Source organism: Neomonachus schauinslandi, chromosome 13 (genome assembly GCF_002201575.2).
Source record: "Neomonachus schauinslandi chromosome 13, ASM220157v2, whole genome shotgun sequence".
NCBI classification, from domain to species: Eukaryota; Metazoa; Chordata; class Mammalia; order Carnivora; family Phocidae; genus Neomonachus; species Neomonachus schauinslandi.
Genome location: NC_058415.1, coordinates 55952527 through 55972924, shown reverse-complemented (window position 1 = coordinate 55972924; position 20398 = coordinate 55952527). Strand labels below are relative to the sequence as shown.

General features: G+C 46.2%; 1 protein-coding gene across 2 annotated transcripts in view; it reads left to right on the top strand.

The window, feature by feature from the left end:
* The window catches only part of B4GALT1 (beta-1,4-galactosyltransferase 1), a 54486-nt gene that overhangs the window by 14047 nt on the left and 20041 nt on the right, over positions 1-20398 (top strand). For both annotated transcript variants that reach the window (XM_044920566.1, XM_021691376.1), the window contains exon 2: positions 17661-17896. In XM_044920566.1, the coding sequence (XP_044776501.1) occupies positions 17661-17896 (236 nt within the window). The remainder of the gene's footprint in view (positions 1-17660; positions 17897-20398) is intronic.

The following is a 20398-nucleotide window of genomic DNA, read 5'->3' as shown; positions in this document are numbered from 1 at the left end:
AGATCAGAATAGAAATGTGAAATTTTAGCCACTTGTGATTATAGGGCTATAATAATCTGTAGGCTTTGAAGGTATAGAGATTCAGGGCAAAAGGCAAAGTAATACTTATTGAATATCTGTTAGTGCTAAGTAAGCATTGTGATAAGTATATACAGGTGACTCTTGAACAATATGGACGTTAGGGGCACTGACCCCACCCCACCCCCTGTGTTGTTCAAAATCCACGTATAACTATGGACTCTCCAAAACTCCTAATAGCCTACTGTTGACCGGAAGCCTTATCAATAACAGAAACATTTGGTTAACACGTATTTTGTATGTTCTATGTATTATATACTGTATTCTTATAAAGTAAGCAGAGAAAAAGATTGTTTGTGAAGAAAATCATAAGGAGAATACATTTACAGTACGATACTGTAAAAAAGCTGTGTATAAGTGGACCAGTGCTGTTCAAACCTGTGTGCAAAGGTCAACTGTATATGACTTACCTCGTTTACCACCTGAAAAGAACACATTATTATCCCCACTCCTTAGAGGAGGAAATTGGAACTGACTGCATTTAAAATAATCCTGATACCAGAAAGCTATTGTCAGGAATGCGTGACTGGCTGACTGCCCACATGGTCCGTAGGGCAGCAGGCTCTCCATAGCTCAAGGTCTGGTTTTAGACAGAGAGAGGATGTATTTGTAACCAGCACTGAAGTTCCAGAAATTGAGTTAGGGCTCCAGAACTAATCAGAGGGGCAGCTGACTCACTAATAAAACTCCCACGAGACTTATTTACATGCTGGGATACCAAATTGCTGCTTTTGCTGCGAAGATTAGAACTGTTGTCAAGTGGCCTAGAGTTCTCTGGCTATTGGCGGTACTACAAGCGAAGCCATAGTACAATCAAATGAGGCCGCTGGTAAGGCAGAAGTCAGAGCAGGGAAGGGAGCTGTCCTGTAACGCTGGATGGTGTCTGGCTGTCAGGGCTCACGAACCCATCCCCACAGCGTTGCAGACCTTTTTCAGGGACCAGGGTTTGGTCTAGTCGTCAGGGCTTTTTCTCTTCTGTACAGCTCTGGAAGGACACATCCAGCTCCATCTCCACCACTCCCTTATTTGTTTCCTTCTGTACTTTCTTCCTTCTCTCCTTTCTTTCCATCCAGCCATCAAACTTTATTTCATGGCCCATTATCATCACAGACTCTCTTGCCTTATTTTCTTTGGTCTATTTTATTCTCATTCCCACTTCCATTTCCCAACCCCACCAGGAGCAACCATTCTAAACCATGTGTTTACCGTGTATGTTTTTCTTTTGCCCAATTGGAGCTGCTGCTTTATATATCTATTTTTAATTAAGAATTAATTTTTTTTAAAGATTTTATTTATTTATTCATGAGAGACAGAGAGAGAGAGAGAGGCAGAGGGAGAAGCAGGCACCCAAGGAGCAGGGAGCCCGATGCGGGACTCGATCCTGGGACTCCAGGATCATGACCTGAGCCGAAGGCAGACGCTTAACCATCTGAGCCACCCAGGCGCCCAAGAATTAATTTTTTTAGGGGCACCTGGGTGGCTCAGTCGGTTAAGCGTCTGCCTTCGGCTCAGGTCATGATCCCAGGGTCCCGGGATCGAGTCCCGCATTGGGCTCCTTGCTCAGCGGGGAGCCTGCTTCTCCCTCTCCCTCTGCCTGCCACTCTTCCTGCTTGTGCTCTCTCTCTCTCTTTCTGTCAAATAAATAAATAAAATCTATAAAAATGATTTTTTTAAGATTAACATACAGTAAAATTGGCCTTTTTTGGTATTTAGTTTTATGAATTGTAACACAGTGTATATTTGTATAACCACCACCACAATAAGGATTCAGAATAGTTTCATCACCCAAAAAATCCCCCTTGAAATCACATTCTCCTCCCACCCTTAACCACTCGCAACCACTGATCTATTCTCTATTACCAGTGTTGTATCTCCTTGAGAATGTTATAAATATGTATCATATATATATGTATCTGTACCTGCATTTTTATTTTATTTTTTTTAAGTTAGTTAACATAGTGTTATATTAGCTTCAGGTGTACAATATAATGATTAAACACTGCCCTACATCACCCTGTGCTCATCATGACAAGTTCACTCCTTAATCCCTATCCCCTATTTAACTCATCCCCCACCCACCTCCCTCTGGTAACCATCAGTTTGTTCTCTATAGTTAAGAGTCTGTTTCTTGGTTTGCCACTCTCTCTTTTTTTCCCCCTTTGCTCATTTAGTTTCTTAAATTCCACATATGAGTGAATCACAGGGTATTTGTCTTTCTCTGACTGACTTATTTCACTTAGCATAACACTTTCTAGCTCCACCCATATCGTTGCATTTGGCAAGATTTCATTCTTTTTGATGGCTGAGTAATATTCCAGTGTGTGTGTGTGTATCTCACATCTAATTTATTCATTCATCAATTGATGGACACTTTCGCTGTTTCCATAATTTGGCTATTGTAGATAATTAATGCAGCTATAAACATTGGGTACATGTAACCCTTTGAATTAGTATTTTTGTATTCTTTGGGTAAATAACCAGTAGTGCAATTGCTGGATTGGAGGGTAGTCTATTTTTAACTTTTTGAGCAACCTCCATACTGTTTTTCAGAGTGGCTGCACCAGTTTGCATTCCTACAAACAGGGCAAGAGGGTTCCCCTTTCTCCATATCGTCACCAACACCTGTTGTTTCTTGTGTTGTTGATTTTAGCCATTCTGACAGATGTGAGGTGATATCTCATTGTCATTTTGATTTGTATTTCCCTGATGATGAGTGAGTGATATTTAGCATCTTTTCATGTGCCTGTTGGCTGTACCTGTATTTTTAACTTACGTAAATGGTATTATTTTATAGTTTATTCTGATTCTAATTTTTTTCACCCAGGTCTGCTTTTGTTTTAATTTTTAAAAAGCTTGACATAACTTCAAACTTACAGAAAAGTTGCTAGAATTACACAGAGAATTTCTGGATATCCTCTGGGTTCCCCTAAATTCCCCAAATATTAACCTTTTACTATAGTTGCCTTTTTTCCCTCTTCTTTCTCTTTATTCATGTATATATGTGTGTGATAGATTATGAACTATGCTCCTTTACCATTAAATATTCAACATGTAGGGGCGCCTGGGTGGCTCAGTCGTTAAGCGTCTGTCTTTGCCTCAGGTCATGATCCCAGGGTCCCAGAATCGAGCCCCGCATCGGGCCCTCTGCTTGGCGGGAGGCCTGCTTCTCCCTCTCCCACTCCCCTGCTTGTGTTCCCTCTCTCACTGTGTCTCTCTGTCAAATGAATAAATAAAATTTTTTTTTTTTTTAAGATTTTATTTATTTATTTGGCAGAGAGAGACACAGCAAGAGAAGGAACACAAGCAGGGGGAGTGGGAGAGGGAGAAGCAGGCTTCCCCCTGAGCGGGGAGCCCGATGCGGGGCTCGATCCCAGGACCCTGGGATCACGACCCGAACCGAAGGCAGATGCCCAACCGACTGAGCCACCCAGGCGCCCCATTGTTTGTTTTTTTTTAAAAGATTTTATTTATTCATTTGACAGAGAGACACAGCAAGAGAGGGAACACAAGCAGGGGGAGTGGGGGAGGGAGAAGCAGGCTTCCTGCCGAGCAGGGAGCCTGACGTGGGGCTCGATGTGGGGTTCGATCCTAGGACCCTGGAACCATGACCTGAGCTGAAGGCAGACGCTTAATGACTAAGCCACCCAGGCGCCCCTGTCTGATGTTTCCTTGTGATGAGGTTCAGGTTACACATTTCTGAAAAGAATACCATTCAAGTGATTCTGAGTTCTTTTAGTGCATCATGTCTGGGAGGCTCCTGCTCTCAATTTATTTCTTACTAGCAATGTGACCTTTGATCATTCCCTTACGGTGGTGTTTGCTATTTCTCTATTATGAAGTTTACTATTTTACCCCCTTTAATTAAGAAATATCTTACAGGAATTTGCTTGAGATTATGTAAATATCCAGTTATTCCTTGAACATTCATCCACTTGTTTTTAGGATCAATTGATGATTCTTCCCTGAATCAGTTCTTAGTATGGTGGTTGGTGATACCATTCTTTCATTCCTTCTGTGTTTCATTCCTTCTGTATTAGTTGGTGTTTTCCTGTAAGGAAGAGCTTTCCCTTCTCCCCTATTAATTCATATATCAGTACAGACTTATGGATTCTTACTTTATTCAGTAACTCCTAATCTTTTACTATCATTATTTTGATGCTTAGATTGTTCCAGATTTGGCCAGTGAAATCCCCTTCAGGCTGTCTCCTGTGTCTTTTTGACATATCCCATCATTCTTTGAGCACTTTCTTTTAGGCACAGCAAGATGATCTAGGCTCCTCTTGTTCATTCCCTGACTCAGCCCTGGAATCAGCAACTTCTCCAACAAGCTCTAGTTCTTTTTAGTAGAGAATGGTATTTAGAAACCAAGAACTGGGCCCCAGGCATTCACCCTTGTTTTTGTTTTGTTTTGTTAAGATGTATTTATTTATGCTTCTCCCTCTGCCTCTCTCTCTCTCTCTGTCTCTCATGAATAAATAAATAAAATGTTTTTTTTTAAAAAAGATGTATTTATTTATTCATTTGAAAGACAGAGAGAGAGCGCGTGTGCGAGCAGCGCGTTTGCACAGGAGTGGGGGCAGGGGCAGAGGGAGAGGAGAGAATCCCAAGCAGACTCCCCACTGAGCGGGGAGCCCCACGTAGCTCGATCCCAGGACCCTGAGATCATGACCTGAGCCCAAACCAAGAGTCAGATGTTTAACCAACTGAGCCACCCAGGTGCCCCTCACCCTTGTTTTTTTTTTTTTTTTTTTAAAGATTTTATTTATTTATTTGAGACAGAGAGAATGAGATACAGAGAGCATGAGAGGGAGGAGGGTCAGAGGGAGAAGCAGACTCCCTGCTGAGCAGGGAGCCCGATGCGGGACTCGATCCCGGGACTCCAGGATCATGACCTGAGCCGAAGGCAGTCGCTTAACCAACTGAGCCACCCAGGCGCCCCCCCCACCCTTGTTTTTAAGGTCCGTCCATGTTGCTATGTGTACATCTAGCGTCCATGGTGTTCATCCCAATTTTTCTTTCTCCTGTAAGGATAGATTCCCACACTGCCTCCCAACACTGTCTTCACAAATACTTCTGTAAGGAACAGCCTTCTGCATGTTCTTGATGGACCTATGGCTGTATATTTGTATTGATGCGGGAGTGCCAGATAACCACTCCAGAATGACCACCCATCATTTACATTTCCACTGGTGGTGCATGGGGGTTTCTGTACTTCCAACAAATACTTGACATTAACCAGCTTCCTAATTTTTGGCCAAGTGAATCTATATGCTGGGATAGGTCTTGTTTTTTTTTTAAAGATTTTATTTATTTGAGAGAAAGAGCACAAGCAGGGGGAACGGCAGAGGGAGAGGGAGAAGCAGGCTTCTGGCCGAGCAGGGAGCCCGATGAAGGGCTCGATCCCAGGACCCTGAGATCATGACCTGAGCCGAAGGCAGATGCTTAACGACTGAGCCACCGAGGCGCCCCATGGGATAGGTCTTGTTTTAACTTGCCTTTCTCTGATGACAAGTGCTCATATGCTTTATGGCTTTTGGGTTTCTTCTTTGGTAAATTGCTTGTTCACGATAATCAGTTGCCTGTTTTTCTCAGTGGGGTTCTTACATTTTTCTCGATGATATGCGGAAGTTCCTTATACATCCTCAATATTAATCCCTTGCTGGTCCCAAACGTTGCAGATTTTGGATCTGAATCTGTCATCTATCTGTTCATTTGCCTGTGCTACCTTTTTTTTTTTAATATAGACCCTTTGTTTCCTCTTTGTGCAGTCTCTCACCAGCACTTCTTTTTCTATGTTAAAACCCTTTGTTCCTCCACATTTTAAGTGTGCTGGTATAGCTGAACTCAGCTGATTCTTTTCAACAAATGGTCTGTCTTTATGATGACTTAGCCTCTTATTGAGTTGTATTAAGAATGACTTTACCTCTTAGAGTGTGAGGGAGGCCTGCATGTAAATATTAGTCATGGATTTATTCAGCAAATATATGCTGTGGGCCTACTCTTTTAGGCACTATGCTATTGCTGAAAAGGTTCAGAGGTTATGAAACCTGCCTGTGGCTTTTCAGAGGTAGAGCAGGGATTTGAGCCTCTTCCTACCATACTGCTTCCCTCAGAAACTGAATTTGGTTCCTTACACCTGTGTGTCACATTTTTATATCTTATCTAACAAATGGCCTAGGAAGGTGCAGAGCAAAGTGTTCTCCCCCAGCATCCCGAGGAGGGGAAAGTAATCAGGAGAGGAATGGAGGCAGATGTGGCTTCTGCCATTGTAGGCCTGGAGCCCTCAAGTCGCAGGCTCTGGGCTACCTGCTGGGGACTGGTGAATGGCTCCGGGCTGAGAGCGGAAGTCCCAAAAGAGGCAGGAGGACGGCCTCAGTCTGGAGGGGGAGGTCATAAAATAAAACACCAGGCCTAAATCATTGAGAAGCTCATATCTTCTCTTGCAGAAGTGCCCTATTTCTAAGATGAGAGAGATGCCCCAAGATCTTCCTGGAGCTAACAGAATTTCCAGGCAAATTGGCTTCCCAAGCCTTTCCTGGTAGTGGTAACTGTGGGCAGGAACAGTTTCCAGAATTTCCACAAATTCCAGCGGAGGGAGGGAGGCAGGGAGGAAGGGAAGCCAAAGGGAGAAGAGCTGAGTGAGGAGGAAATCTGCCTTTGGGCCAGGACCAAACAAAGCAGAAATTCCTTCTGGGACGGATTTTCCCTGGAGAACAACACTGGGAAGCCTGTTTACTGGGCTTTAAAAGCCTGTGGTCCCCAGCAATTTCTTGACCTCAGGGCCCTGAATCTCTGTGGTTTCACTATGGATAGAAACTTTCTCCTTCGGTCACGCCAGGACAGAAGTGTATCGCCACACCCCCAGTCCCAGGGCCTCCCCGAGGTTTCCCAGTGCTCTTTCCTTGCTTCTCCTACTCCACTGAATTCCAGAGCCATGGCCATGTATGGTATAGAAATGTGCTTGAGAAGGGTTTAGATCAATCAAGTCAAGTAAGATTCACTTTTATGCCGCCTTGGATCAGTTGGTGGCTCCCTGGAACCCTAGATTAAGGATTCTGAGACAGTCTTGGTGGGCACAGCAGAGAGAGAGTAGAGGGATGTGTGTGCTGCAATTTGCTGTCCACTGTGTAGATACATCCATGAACGTCAGAACCCTAAAGGATTAATGAGGGGAAGATAAGGGTTAATTTTTGTTTTTTAAGATTTTATTTATTTATTTGTCAGAGACAGAAAGAGAGAGCACAAGCAGGGGGAGCGGCAGGCAGAGGGAGAAGCAGGCTCCCCGCTGAGCAAGGAGCCTGATGCGGGGCTCGATCCCAGGACCCTGGAATCATGACCTGATCCACACTTAACCGACTGAGCCACCCGGGCACCCTTAATCTCCTTTCTAAACCCTGGCTCCAGGTAACCACTTTTGTCTCTATAGATTAGCCTTTTATGGACATTTACCTTTTTGACTAGGGCCTTTACCTGGAATTTTTGACATTCTCTTAAGGATGGTCTTTTTTGCCAATCCAGGAGTGTCCTTGAGAAAGCCTCAATCCCTCTGTCCTTCATTTTCCCTCATGCGCAGCCTTGGGCCTGAAACGTAATCCTTTAAAAAATTTTTTTCTACCTTTTTATTTGTTTTTTCCTCTCTTTTATTTATTTATTTTTTTAAAGATTTTATTTATTTATTTGACAGAGAGAGAGAGGGAGAGAGCACAAGCAGGGGGAGCAGCAGAGGGAGAGGGAGAGGGAGCCCGTTGCGGGGCTCGATCCCAGGACCCTGAGATCATGACCTGAGCCGAAGGCAGACGCTTAACTGACTGAGCCACCCAAGTGCCGTATTTTATTTTACTTTTTAAAGCTCTATGTGGGGCTTGAACTCACAACTCTGAGATCAAGAGTCGCATGCTATACCGTCTGAGCCAGGCAGGCACCTCTGAAACATAATTCTTAAGGTCCCTCAGCCGTGATCTGCCAGGACTCTTCAGGGTTTTGGTTTGAGGTGGATCCTGACCCTTCAAAGTGGTAGAATCTGACATTGGCTTTGTTCCCTTAGGTTTAGGCCTTGGTACTCTTGGTGACTGAATCCTGGACTGAGTGACCACTCAGGGCTTTTCTGGTGATGTCTTGACCCACCTCAGACTGGGTTATTCTCTCAAGGAACAAATGGTATTTGGTGAAGAGCCTGTTTCATGTGGCTGTGTGAGGTTCAGGTGAGGGAATGCAGTGTTTTCATTAGGTTAGGGTTGTCCACTGCCACAAAGTCTCAAATTATAGGCCTAGAACCTGGAGGAAACTTATTTTAAAATTGAGGGTGGGAGCTGTGTCCGTAGATCACAAATCAGTTGCTATCCCTGGACACAAAAAGGCATATTTAGGGACGCCTGGGTGGCTCATTCAGTTAAGTTTCTGCCTTTGGCTCAAGTCATGATCTTAGGGTCCTGGGATCGAGTCCCGCATCGGGCTCCTTGCTCAGTGGGGAGCCTGCTTCTCCCTCTGCCTGCTGCTCCCCCTCCTTGTGTTCTCTTTCTCTCTCTGATAAATAAATAAAATAAAAAAAAAAAAAGGCATATTTAGAGCCTAGGAAGGAGAGTGTTTTTGGGCTTGGTTGCGTTGGTCATAGATGTGTAATTAGGACAACTAGATGTCTAGATTCTCAAACATCAAATGCCAGATGGTTCCCTGCCCTGTTAGTTCTGGTTCTTAACCCATAGTTTAACAAGTGCAGTGTGGGTCAACATACATTTGTGGATCCTACTCTACCAGAAACTGTCCCAAGGACAGAAAGGAATGGGACACAACCCTTGCCCTCAAGGAGAGGAGGGTCTAATGGAGGGAGCAGGTAGACAGACTGGCGCCCTCACCCCTAAGGGCTCTAATGTAGGCTTGTAAAGTTTGTAATGTTGGTTTGTAAAGTTTTTCTAAAGTTTGTGAGCTTTACGTCGAGTTTCCTCTGGCATGCATAGCGGGGACTGATTCATCCCAGGGGCTCAGGGAAAGGTCTGAAGAGGGGACAACATTTGGTTTGAACTTTGAAGCATTGTTACCTTACCTCTTTCACAAAGGTTTTCGATGTATCTTATAAGGATACATACTGTAAAAAGGACAGATATAAATAAAATCAGAAAAAGAGAAAATGTGATTTAGAAAGTTAAAGACCGGGGAAGAGTTAAAATGTAGATATTCACACCTTACGGCCCAACATAGTTATTACATCTGTCCCTTTGCAAAAGCCAAAAGTGAAACACATTCTGTTCTAAGTATTGTCAGAGAGCAGAAATGTACAGTAGTTCCTGAGTGTAGATTGTTTTTCTTGGTACCCACTCTTTTTTTAACTTTTATCTTTTTCATTTAAAAAATTTTTTTAGAGAGTGAGTGGGAGAAAGAGCACGCGCGAGCATGGGAGTTGGGGGGAGGGGCAGAGGGAGAGGAGAAGAGAAAGAATCCTCAAACAGACTCCACGCTGAGTGCAGAGCCTAACACGGGGTGATCTCACCACCCTGAGATCATGACCTGAGCCGAAATCAAGAATCAGACACCCAACCGATTGAGCCACCCGGGCACCTCTCTTGGTACCCACTCTTAAAGAGCTTCATGGGGGTGGGAGGGAGGTAGTGGTTAATGGGTGAACCTGTAAACCACCATTTCTCAAAGTATAGTTCAGGGACCTGCGTTAAAGTTGTCTAAAGTGCTCGTTAAAATGCAGAGTCCTGGGCCTCAGTCCCAGACTTACCAAATGGGAAGCTCTGGGGAGTAGAAGCCAGGAATCTGCAGTTTTATGTGCTTTCCCAAATGATTGCTCTTGCACTCCAAAGTTTGAACCTCTATAATAGAAGGAAACCTCACCAGTATTTTGAAAGCCAGTGCAGTAGCAAATAAGAGTACTTGGCCTTGGGGTGCCTGGCTGGCTCAGTCAGAACATGCGACTTCTGATCTCAGGGTCGTGAGCCCCACGCTGGGTGTAGAGATGACTAAAAAAAAAAAAATTTAGGGGCGCCTGGGTGGCTCAGTTGGTTAAGCGACTGCCTTCGGCTCAGGTCATGATCCTGGAGTCCCGGGATCGAGTCCCACATCGGGCTCCCTGCTCAGCAGGGGGTCTGCTTCTCCCTCTGCCCTCTTCCCTCTCGTGCTCTCTGTCTCTCATTCTCTCTCTCTCAAATAAAAATAAATAAAATCTTTAAAAAAAAAACACTTTAAAAATAAACTTAAAAAAAAAAAGAATACTTGGCCTTTGTTTGAAGATTGGTGGAATTTAATGGGGGAGAGAGCAGAGTGCAAGAAAGGGCAGTTTCACTGACCTGGATGGTTCATTGGTGGTGAGGTCACTTTCAGGTGATATTTTGGAAGACCTACAAATGTGGCAGTTCAGGCACATGGCAGGGCCACTTCTAAGCACAGAGAGGAGTAACGGATGCCACTGTTCTCGATTAGTCCAGCTTCCTCTTGGCCACCTGGGCTCTGCTCTGCAGGCCTCCTCTGGCAGGCTCTTTTATTTTTTGAGCAAATACTTTGTTTTTTTCTGTGCCCCCAAGTGCAGGGTTCTGAGAACACAAATGTGTTCTCTTTCCTGTTGAAAAAGCGTTCCCGTAGCCCTGGGGTCTAGTAGTGGCTTGGTTGGTGAGTTGGCAGAAAGAACAGTGGCTGTTGAAATTGTGTTGAGTGTATGGTGTGCTTGAGACATAACAAGTCAGCGTTAGCACTAGATTATTCCTCTTTTCTAGTCACTGAATTGTATGTTTTGAAATCTTTATTTTGGAAGACACTTATTGGGAAGGGGATGAAAGAGGGGGTCACACTTCCTTCCTTGGGTTATATTTTAAAAGAGTTATTGTTTAATTTTAAAGATGGACCCAAAGGTATAAAGAAAAATATCACGAACATCTGGTTTAAGAAATAAATCATTTCCAATACTTTGGAAGCCTTTGGGAGCTTGATTTTAAAATTTAATGAGTAATGGTCATCATGAGACTTGAGAAGTCCCTTCTGGTGGCTCTCTGTCCCCTGCTCTTACGTCACATTTCCTCGAAGCATATCGAAAGCCTCTGAGTTGGTGTGTCAGTAGTGGGTAAGCAGGGAGCATAGCTGTGTACTGTCCTCTCAGGTAAGATCTGTTGCTATACTCTGTGTCCCCGGCAGCCAAGCGGCCACAACTCGTGCGTGATGAGTCCTCTCTGAGAGGAGCTGCTTCTGTGCAGCTTTCTCCTTGACTCTATTCACTGGCACTGGAGTTAACACCCCTTCCTTCGTGCCATTTCAGCTGTTCTCACCACTGTCATCCTCACCCTGGTTTGCTGGTCTCCCTCCCCTCTAAGAGCAAAGAACTCTTCTTCACCCAGCCCTGCTGCCCCCTGCCTGGCACCAAGCAGCCTGGCCCTGTGCAGTAGAGGGTGCTTCTCATTTCTAGTCTGAGGGGCCACAAGGAGCACCATGAGTTCATGGGACCACTGTAGACAGCTCTCACCTCAAGCCTGGGGATTTGGTAGGACCTGGTTTCCGGCGCATATCTGGCCTTCAGGAGATTGGTACAGAGAAAAATGGCCTACTCACATGAGCCTGTGAACAGCGCTGTGGTTGAGGGGGAGATAGTTTGAAGAGGCGCTATGTCACACTGTCGGGGCTGAGGGTGGGCCAAGGAAGACAGGCCGGCACCCCAACTCAAGGACAACAGAGCTCTGGGCACTGCCGCATCTCACAGTTCCCATGTGTTTGAGCTTCAGTACCCAGGAAAGTTTCACAAGAAACTTAGGAGCCAGATCCCATGGCTGTCAAGTATGGGATTTTTTACAAATTGAATTTAAGATAAATCAATTCAGTCTCAAAATCCACCATGATCATTTCATCAAAGGACATTTTAACATTTAGAGTAAGAAGCCCTTGACTTTGGAAGAAAGGGCATTCTGATACATTGATTACACTTCCGCTTAATGAAGAACAATGTACAATGTCTTTACTTTTACCATTTTGTGACAGGCTGGTGAAACATCGTCTCACGACCCAGCATCAAGTCAGAGATTGTATCTTGCGCCACTGGCCAGTCAGCTGGGGAGCGGTGACTAGATGTTCCAGCCTGTTTTGCTGAGGATAGTGAAAGGAACGAGCGGCTCCAGCATGAAAGGGAGACAGGGAGTCCGTGCTGGGTTGACTCTAGATTAGCCGGGCTTTGATGGAGGGGCATGTGTGTGTTTGGGTTTGCCGTGCCGGGCAAGGGAGCAGTGGAATTTGTCTGAGTTGAGCTCACACATTGAAGTTATTGAGCGCCTTACACGCAAGGCCGTGACCTGGACTCCCAGCCGAGAGGCCCACGTGGCGGGGCTTTAGCGGGGGGAGCCGAGGACAGGCTCACATCTGCTCAGCTGCTTACGTAACCCTGCTTCCAGCTCCCAGAGCCAAGAAAACACACAAGCCAGCCCAGCGGGGCCTAGGGCCTGTGGTAGCACCCGCCATGCGCCGCACAGCAAGGGAGCCTCGGCTCAGCGTGAGGACTGTCATGAAGCCCTCATCCTCTGCTTCCTCCCCTTGCCCCTCTCTGAGGCCCCTGGCAGTGGCTCTGAGATCTGATAGCAGTTCGTTGTGGTTCTGGGCAGAGCTGGTCACTGCCCTCCTGGAGTCCGAGCTCTCTGGATTTTCTCACTGGGACAGCACCAGGCACGCCGTGGAGGACAGCCCCTGCTGCATGGCAGGGGTGTGCAGGGCACTCAGGGAGGCCTCCTGACTGGCACTGGACCCAGGAGGCATTTGGCTCTAGGTCTGCAGCTGCCGCCGACTGCTAAGGACTGACCAAGCTCAGGCGTGAGCCACCGGGCTCTCGGGGCTGTGGAGGCTTCAGAGAAAGCAAGCAGGTGGGGAAAGAATTGCCACGGATAGCAAGATTGGGGATCAGGGTGCTCTGGATGTGTCGCAGACATGCTGGGGGTTGTGAGAAGGGCCGAGAGAGGAGCAGGAGAGTGAGAAGAGGCTGTTGAGTAATAAAGCCCTGCATGAAGCCATTGGAGGAACGAGTCCCTTAGACAGCTTTAAACCAGGGTAGTTTTCACTTAGGTTCTGCCACCCCCTCAGCAGGGAGCTCGTTGAGGTCAGGAACTGTCTTGACTCTTCGGTCACCTCCCCTCCTCCACTGGGCACACAATCTGGCACACAGTAGGTGCCTAGAAAGTGTTGATTAAAACAAATTGGAAGTGGCTTTGACACATACCATAGGAAAAGTTGGCGTTAAACACTTCAAAAAAGAGTCTGGTTTGGCACTTGAGCAGGTGCCCATGGATTGTCACATGCTCTTGGCGCCTCCTGTGTGTGAATGAGTGTGCTGGGTTTGGGGAAGGGGAGGGGGAATAGAAGATAGACCACCTAGGGTATCAGCTCCCACAGTCTGGTGGACAGCCGTGTCACTTGGCCGAGGAAACTCTGGAGCAGAGGCAGGTTTGGCCGTAGGTGATGATGGGATTGGGGGTGAATAAGAGTTCGTTTGGTGCCGGTTGGATCCCAATCCTGCAATCTCCAGATGGGAAACCAGTATCCTGAGAGTGGGTGACACTTGCCTAAAGATCATCCAGCAAGTCACTGGTGGAGCTGAACCAGCGCCCGGGCAGCCTTTCTGCTGTCCAGGTCTTCTACCTCAGGACCGCCTTTTTGGAACCCCCCAATGGGCAAAACTAAGATGCTTTCTAGCCCGCAGGTGTCTGCTCTCGGGAGGTTGGGCAGACCAAGTGTGAATTCCTGTCTTCTGGGTTAGTTTCAGAAAATATGAGCAAGTTGGTAGCGTGACAGTCCAGATGCCTCTTGGGTTCCCAAAAATGGAGTTATGTTTAGCAGCATCTTCAGAACCAGAGGGAGGGTGGGGCTGCAGGGAAGTGCAGGGGGATGTTGCAGATGTTGTGGGGCCCTGTGAAGTGAGAAGAGCCCAGTGACTATCTTCTTTTCATGTTTTTCACAAGTGCACTGGGCTGCAGGGCCTCCCAGAAGCTTTGCCAGGGTCGAGCAGCCCAGGCCTACTGGACCTTATGGGGAAGGGCTATCTCCACGAAAGCCCCAAAGCTCGTGAAGATGAGAGATTCAGCTCCCCATTGCCCAGTCACCTGGGCTGCTTGTGATTTACCTCTGTCCTTCCCCAAATTGGCCAACTCATTCCCTAGGGGAGTAGCCTGAGATTCCATATTTTTTACGAATTGCCTCGCATGATTCTGATGATGGGTTTGAGAAAAACTGGTTCAGGTGACCCCTTACTTTGTCCTGGAGCATAGTACCCCCTCACCCAAGGGCACCCTGAGAAGTTGGAACTGAGTCAGTTGTGTGAGGTGAGGCCTCCGTGCCCCTGCGCCGGGGCGTCTGCTGTCTGAGCTTTGGTAACGAAGAGAGCAAAAGGACAAAGCTAGATTGGGGCTTTATTAATTTTAAGATTCCCTTCTGTCTTTTAATGCAAAAGTCTGTTGTTAGAGGAAAGAGGGAAGGGCATTTCTGGCAAAGAGAAAAGTGTGGACATAGGCATGGTTTATTGGAATGGGGAGGGAGGTAGAGCTGACTGGATGAAGGGCTTTGTGCCAAGCTAAGAGGTTTGGCCTTACTTCTTCTTCTTTTTTTTTTATTGTTATGTTAATCCCCATACATTACATCATTAGTTTTAGATGTAGTGTTCCATGATTCATTGTTTGTGCATAACACCCAGTGCTCCATGCAGAACGTGCCCTCCTCAATACCCACCACGAGGCTAACCCATCCTCCCACCCACCCCCCCCTAGAACCCACAGTTTGTTTTTCAGAGTCCATCGTCTCTCATGGTTCGTCTACCCCTTCAATTTCCCCCCCTTCATTCTTCCCCTCCTGCTACCTTCTTCTTTTTTTTTTTTTTTCTTAACATATATTGCATTATTTGTTTCAGAGGTAAAGATCTGAGATTCAACAGTCTTGCACAATTCACAGCGCTTACCAGAGCACATACCCTCCCCAGTGTCTATCACCCAGTCACCCCATCCCTCCCACCCCACCCCCCACTCCAGCAACCCTCAGTTTTTTTCCTGAGATTAAGAATTCCTCATATCCGGTGCCTGGGTGGCTCAGTTGGTTAAGCGACTGCCTTCGGCTCAGGTCATGATCCTGGAGTCCCAGGATCGAGTTCCGCAGCGGGCTCCTTGCTCAGCAGGGAGTCTGCTTCTTCCTCTGACCCTCCCCCCTCTCATGCTCTCTCTCTCTATCTCATTCTCTCTCAAATAAATAAATAAAATCTTAAAAAAAAAAAAAGAATTCCTCATATCAGTGAGGTCATATGATACATGTCTTTCTCTGTTTGACTTATTTCGCTCAGCATAATACCCTCCAGTTCCATCCACGTCGTTGCAAATGGCAAGATCTCATTCCTTTTGATGGCTGCATAATATTCCATTGTATATATATACCACCTCTTCTTTATCCATTCATCTGTCGATGGACATCTTGGCTCTTTCTACAGTTTGGCTATTGTGGACATTGCTGCTATAAACATCGGGGTGCACGTGCCCTTTCGGATCCCTACTTTTGTATCTTTGGGGTAAATACCCAGTAGTGCAATTGCTGGATCATATGGTAGCTCTATTTTCAACTTTTTGAGGAACCTCCATACTGTTTTCCAGAGTGGTTTGGCCTTACTTCTTAAAGACTACATGGCCTGTGAGCCCTCAGAGGTTTTTGTTTTTGTTTTTGTTTAGCAGGAAAGTAATATGATCATATCTGCGTCTCAGAAGAAAATAAATGGATGGGAATGGGTCCAATGATGGTGGAACTGAGTCAGCATTGGAGGGCGGGAAGGTGTGAGAAGTACCAGGGGATGCTGAGGAGGAGGAGGAAATGGGGAGTCTGCACCTGCTGACAGGCAAGAGGAGCAAGAATCACAGCTTCCTTTTCTGGGACTCGTTTCAGGGGAGTGAGTGATCTCTGGGCACAAGGGGTGCTTGGAGCGCCACATATTATTGATGAACAAATAGGGCAACGGAGTGATGCGTGCTGGGCCTCGGGTGGGTCTCACGAGCATGTTTCAGGTGAACTTGATCCCAGTTTGTGGTCCGAATTCTCACCTCTATTCTGTAGTTGCCTTTGTTCTTGTGGCTACTTGGCTTATTATGCTAGAGTAACAATTCTGAAAATATGTTCTCTGGTCGAATGGTTCTATGGCCAAATAAGTTTGAGAAAAGGTAGGTTATATAAAGTGAAGGGGATTTCTTGACTGCACAACTTCTCAGAGCCTTTGCTGTGCCTCATACTTTTCAGAAGCAAGATTTAGTATGCTTATTTGACCAGGGGACATGTTCTTCCATTGAGCGTTTTACTGGAATTATTGTTTCCTGTAACCTACTTTGAGAAAGTCTGGCCTCCAGGGAATACTGGGGCTCTGGGTTTGAGTATTTTTTTTTTTTAAGATTTTATTTATTTATTTCAGAGGGAGAGCATGAGAGAGAGAGAACACGAGCATGGGGGAAGGGACAGAGGCAGAGGGAGAAGAAGCAAACTCCCCGCTGAGCAGGGAGCCCAACTCAGGACTCGATCCCAGGACCCCGGGATCATGACCTGAGCCAAAGGCAGACACCTAATCGACTGAGCTACCCAGGTGCCCTGGGTTTGAGTATTGACTCTGTCCGCAGTTTCCTGCGTGTTCCTGGGCCTGTTACCTTTTCCCTGCCCTTGCCTTGCATGCCACAGGAGGGGCGGTCCCTAGCTGAGGAGTGCAGTCCTCTCCTAGCTCCACCTCAGGAAACGAGGACTTCCATGTCTGTATCTGGATCATGACCTTGGCCTCTCCCCCTACTCCTAACCTATCACTACCTCAGAATCCACCATCCACGTCTCATCGATTTTTCTTCTAAGCCAAGAGCTCTCTTACTATTCTCTCATCTGGAGCTGTATTCTTCCAGGCTAGAAACTTGGGGGACCTCTCTGACTTTTCCTCTCTTATTCATCCCCTTTGTTACTCCATGACCTACGTTTACTAAGCATTCTTCTTTGATGTTCTTTTCTGCTGTTTCTCTTCTCCGTTTCCCTGTACTCTGCTCTGGGTCTCAGTTCCTCCAGTCCCTACCCCTGGAGTTTTTTTTAAATCTGTGCATCAAGTGTCTTCCTGAGACATGGGTTACTCACACCACTTCTTGCTACCTTCTGATTTGAGGCTGATTTCCACAACACCATCCTCCCCAACACACACATACACACCTTTTCCCAACTAAGCTAGGTTCAGAGTCGATGGAAGTCCTTTGTGCAAGGTCACACAGTTGGGAGGTGGCACAGTTAGGTCTCAATCTCAGGATTCCTAAAAAAGTTCTTTCTCATCCATTTTCTCTGATCCTTACAACAACCTTTCAGGAAGTCTAAGCAGCAATCACTCCATTTCCAGTTAGAGCTGAGAAACCTAGAATCTCAGGGGGAGTGGGTCATGGGCAGTTGAGTGCTTCATAGGGTGACCAGCTCTCCGGCTTTACCTGGTCCTGAGGGGTTTCCTGGGATGGTTGGTCGTGCTAGTGCTGGATGTAAGTGCCTTTTTCATTGTCACACTGCCTCCCAGGAGGATATGTCTTCTGAGGCTGTGGCGTGGGGGAACCCTGTAGCCTGCTAACTTCTCCTTCCTTCCACCTCTCTAGTCGGCCCCATGGTGATCGAGTTTAACATGCCTGTGGACCTGAAGCTTGTGGAGAAACAGAACCCAGAGGTGAAGGTGGGCGGCCGCTATGCCCCCAAGAACTGCATCTCTCCCCACAAGGTGGCCATCATTATTCCATTCCGTAACCGACAGGAACACCTCAAGTACTGGCTGTATTACTTGCACCCAATCCTACAGCGTCAGCAGTTAGACTACGGCATCTATGTTATCAACCAGGTGAGGTCTGGGAAGATGGAGTGAGGGAGGGAGTGTGTGTGTGTTTGCGCACATGTGCGCACATACACGCACGCAAGTATGTGAGTAGTGAGGGTTAAGAGAGAGAACGTGATACTAGACATGTGGCATTTTATAACCCCGCCGCCATCATCCTCCTTAAGCAATGCAGATAAGCTAAATACCATACAACTTGCTTGCTTCTTGCTGTCTGCTCTTTAGGCAAGGGTAATTGCTAGGGTATTTTGTTTTCTTTTTGCTGCAAGTGCCCTTCCAGCAAAATTGAGAGGAAAATGACAATCCTAATTCTCCCAAAGTAAAGCACTGATTATTTCCTGTCTTTGGGTAGCTATGTATTTTCCTTTAAAAAAAAATAAAAACACCCATTTAAATATCAGAGTTTTAGGCAGCTTCGAAATTATCCAGTCTAACTGTATCTTCTGGGACACCTGCAGGAGATTGCACCCTTAGATCAGGGCTGAATGCCAGCCCCTAGCAAAATAGCTGGGAAAGTCTGATTAGTAGGCCACTGAGCATCATGTGCCCTGGGCTGGGTCTGAGAAAAGAGAGCTTCTCACTGCATGTCTGATTCATGCATGTTGAGCTTAGCCGTGCTTATGAAACTAATGTGGAAGACATGTCAGCCTTGAAGTCATGTCAGCATGACCTGGAGAATCAGATTGATCTAGAATGCAGTTTTTAAAAAATAACTTAACTGATTTCCAGTTTGTTTAAGGAGCATTATTATTTTTCTAAGAATGTAACTTTGGTGTTTTGAGTTTTTCAAAATACCTAAATTCATATTTTTATAATCTACTAGGTGGAATAACACATTTACCCTGTCTATATACTAAAGTTCATTGAAATTCATCTGAAGAGAACAGTATGCCCAATTCTAAAAGGCTCACTGTCCATTTCATTTCAAGATAAACTGTGGATCTGCTTGAGATAGTAAAATTGTTGGTAGTTGACCGCTTCGTCAAAGTAGAGGGACTTTGTATGCCTTCCTGGGACCAGTGGGAAGCTGGAAATAGCAGTGTGTCCATCGACCATTTCTGAGCACTGCCGTGACATAGTGCTGCAGAGAGAGTCTGAAGAAGTAAGGTCCCAGTTCTGTCTGTCCGGAGGCTTCCTTCCTCACAATGCCAAGTGGAACCCTTCCAGGGAATAATTTATTAATAATCCCAAATAGTACGTGATTGGATGGTGGCTGCCAAATGCTTTGGAAGCTCAGAGGGAGGAGAGAGCAGTGAGTGACCTGGAAGAACCAGGATATAAACTGCGTTCTAAGGGCTGGAGGGACATCTGGGCATCTCAGCTGGGCATCTCAATGCAGAGAGGAGCTTTGCATGTTCCCAGAGATAAAGTTGACCACAGGGGTAGGAAAGCAGCAGAGGTGATAGGGCCAGGTGCAGGAGCTGAATCTGTCAGGTAGGGAAGTCCTGTTAAAAGGGAACTGAAGTTTGAGGTGGGGGGAGTAGGTGGCAGGCAAACCCCTCGAGGCTGTTTGAGTCCAGACCAAGGCCCTCAGAAAATCGGCAGGCAAGACAGCCAGACAGTTGTGGGTCATCTTAGAAGAATATTTGAGAATGTAAGAGAGAATAGGTAAATGCCCTATAAAATCCAAGCCACTTCAATCCAACAAGTATTTGTTTAAGAAAACCCTTGTCATCAAGGAACATTTGTCTGATGCCAATGAACACATGTTGATCATGGCAAGATTCAGGAGCATATTAAAACAATGGCAGTGAGCGCCTAGAAGAGGAAGCCACCATCGCTGGGAGCCAGTAGGGAATCACTGAAAACAAGCCATGCCAGCTTCATCGCCTTCCTCTCTTCCCAGCTATTATACCAGTAGGTGAGGGATACACTGTAGACACAGTGTTGTCAGATCTTACTACGCAAAGCATGGACGGCCTCCCGCAAATCGGCCTGACCACAGGATAGACAACTGTGGGCTAGATAGCATATAAATTAGATTAAAATATATACTTGAGTAAAGTGCGTAAAAGAATTAGTGGTGATGCTGAGCTTTTGAATTTAGGTGACTGAGGTCAGGGAAGACTGGAGGGAAGGATGCTAAGGTAGAGATATGTTATATTTTAGGGGAATGGGAGACTTCCGCGTTCAATTACAAAGTCAAAACAAATATTGGACCAGTGAAATTTAGCCGTGATCTTAAATTCCTATGACATAATTTATATAGCTATTTCCCAGGTTTCATACAACAGGTTTTGGAGTACTTTGTACCAGCTAGATGCTCCTGCCTGCCCCAATCCAAGCTGGCAGAACAACTAGACGGTGCCAAGCTGGACAGTGGCACCGCCGTGCTGGCTCACACCGGATGCTGCATAAGACCGGGCTTCTTCCAAAGTGTGCTTTCCGAAATGGAGCGCTGAGGCCACATTTGAAAAATGCTGGATTGAACAACGGGAAGCAGGCTTCATTCCTACACAGCCTTTGTGCTAGTGTACGTTATAGCCTCCAAAACTGCTCGGTACACGC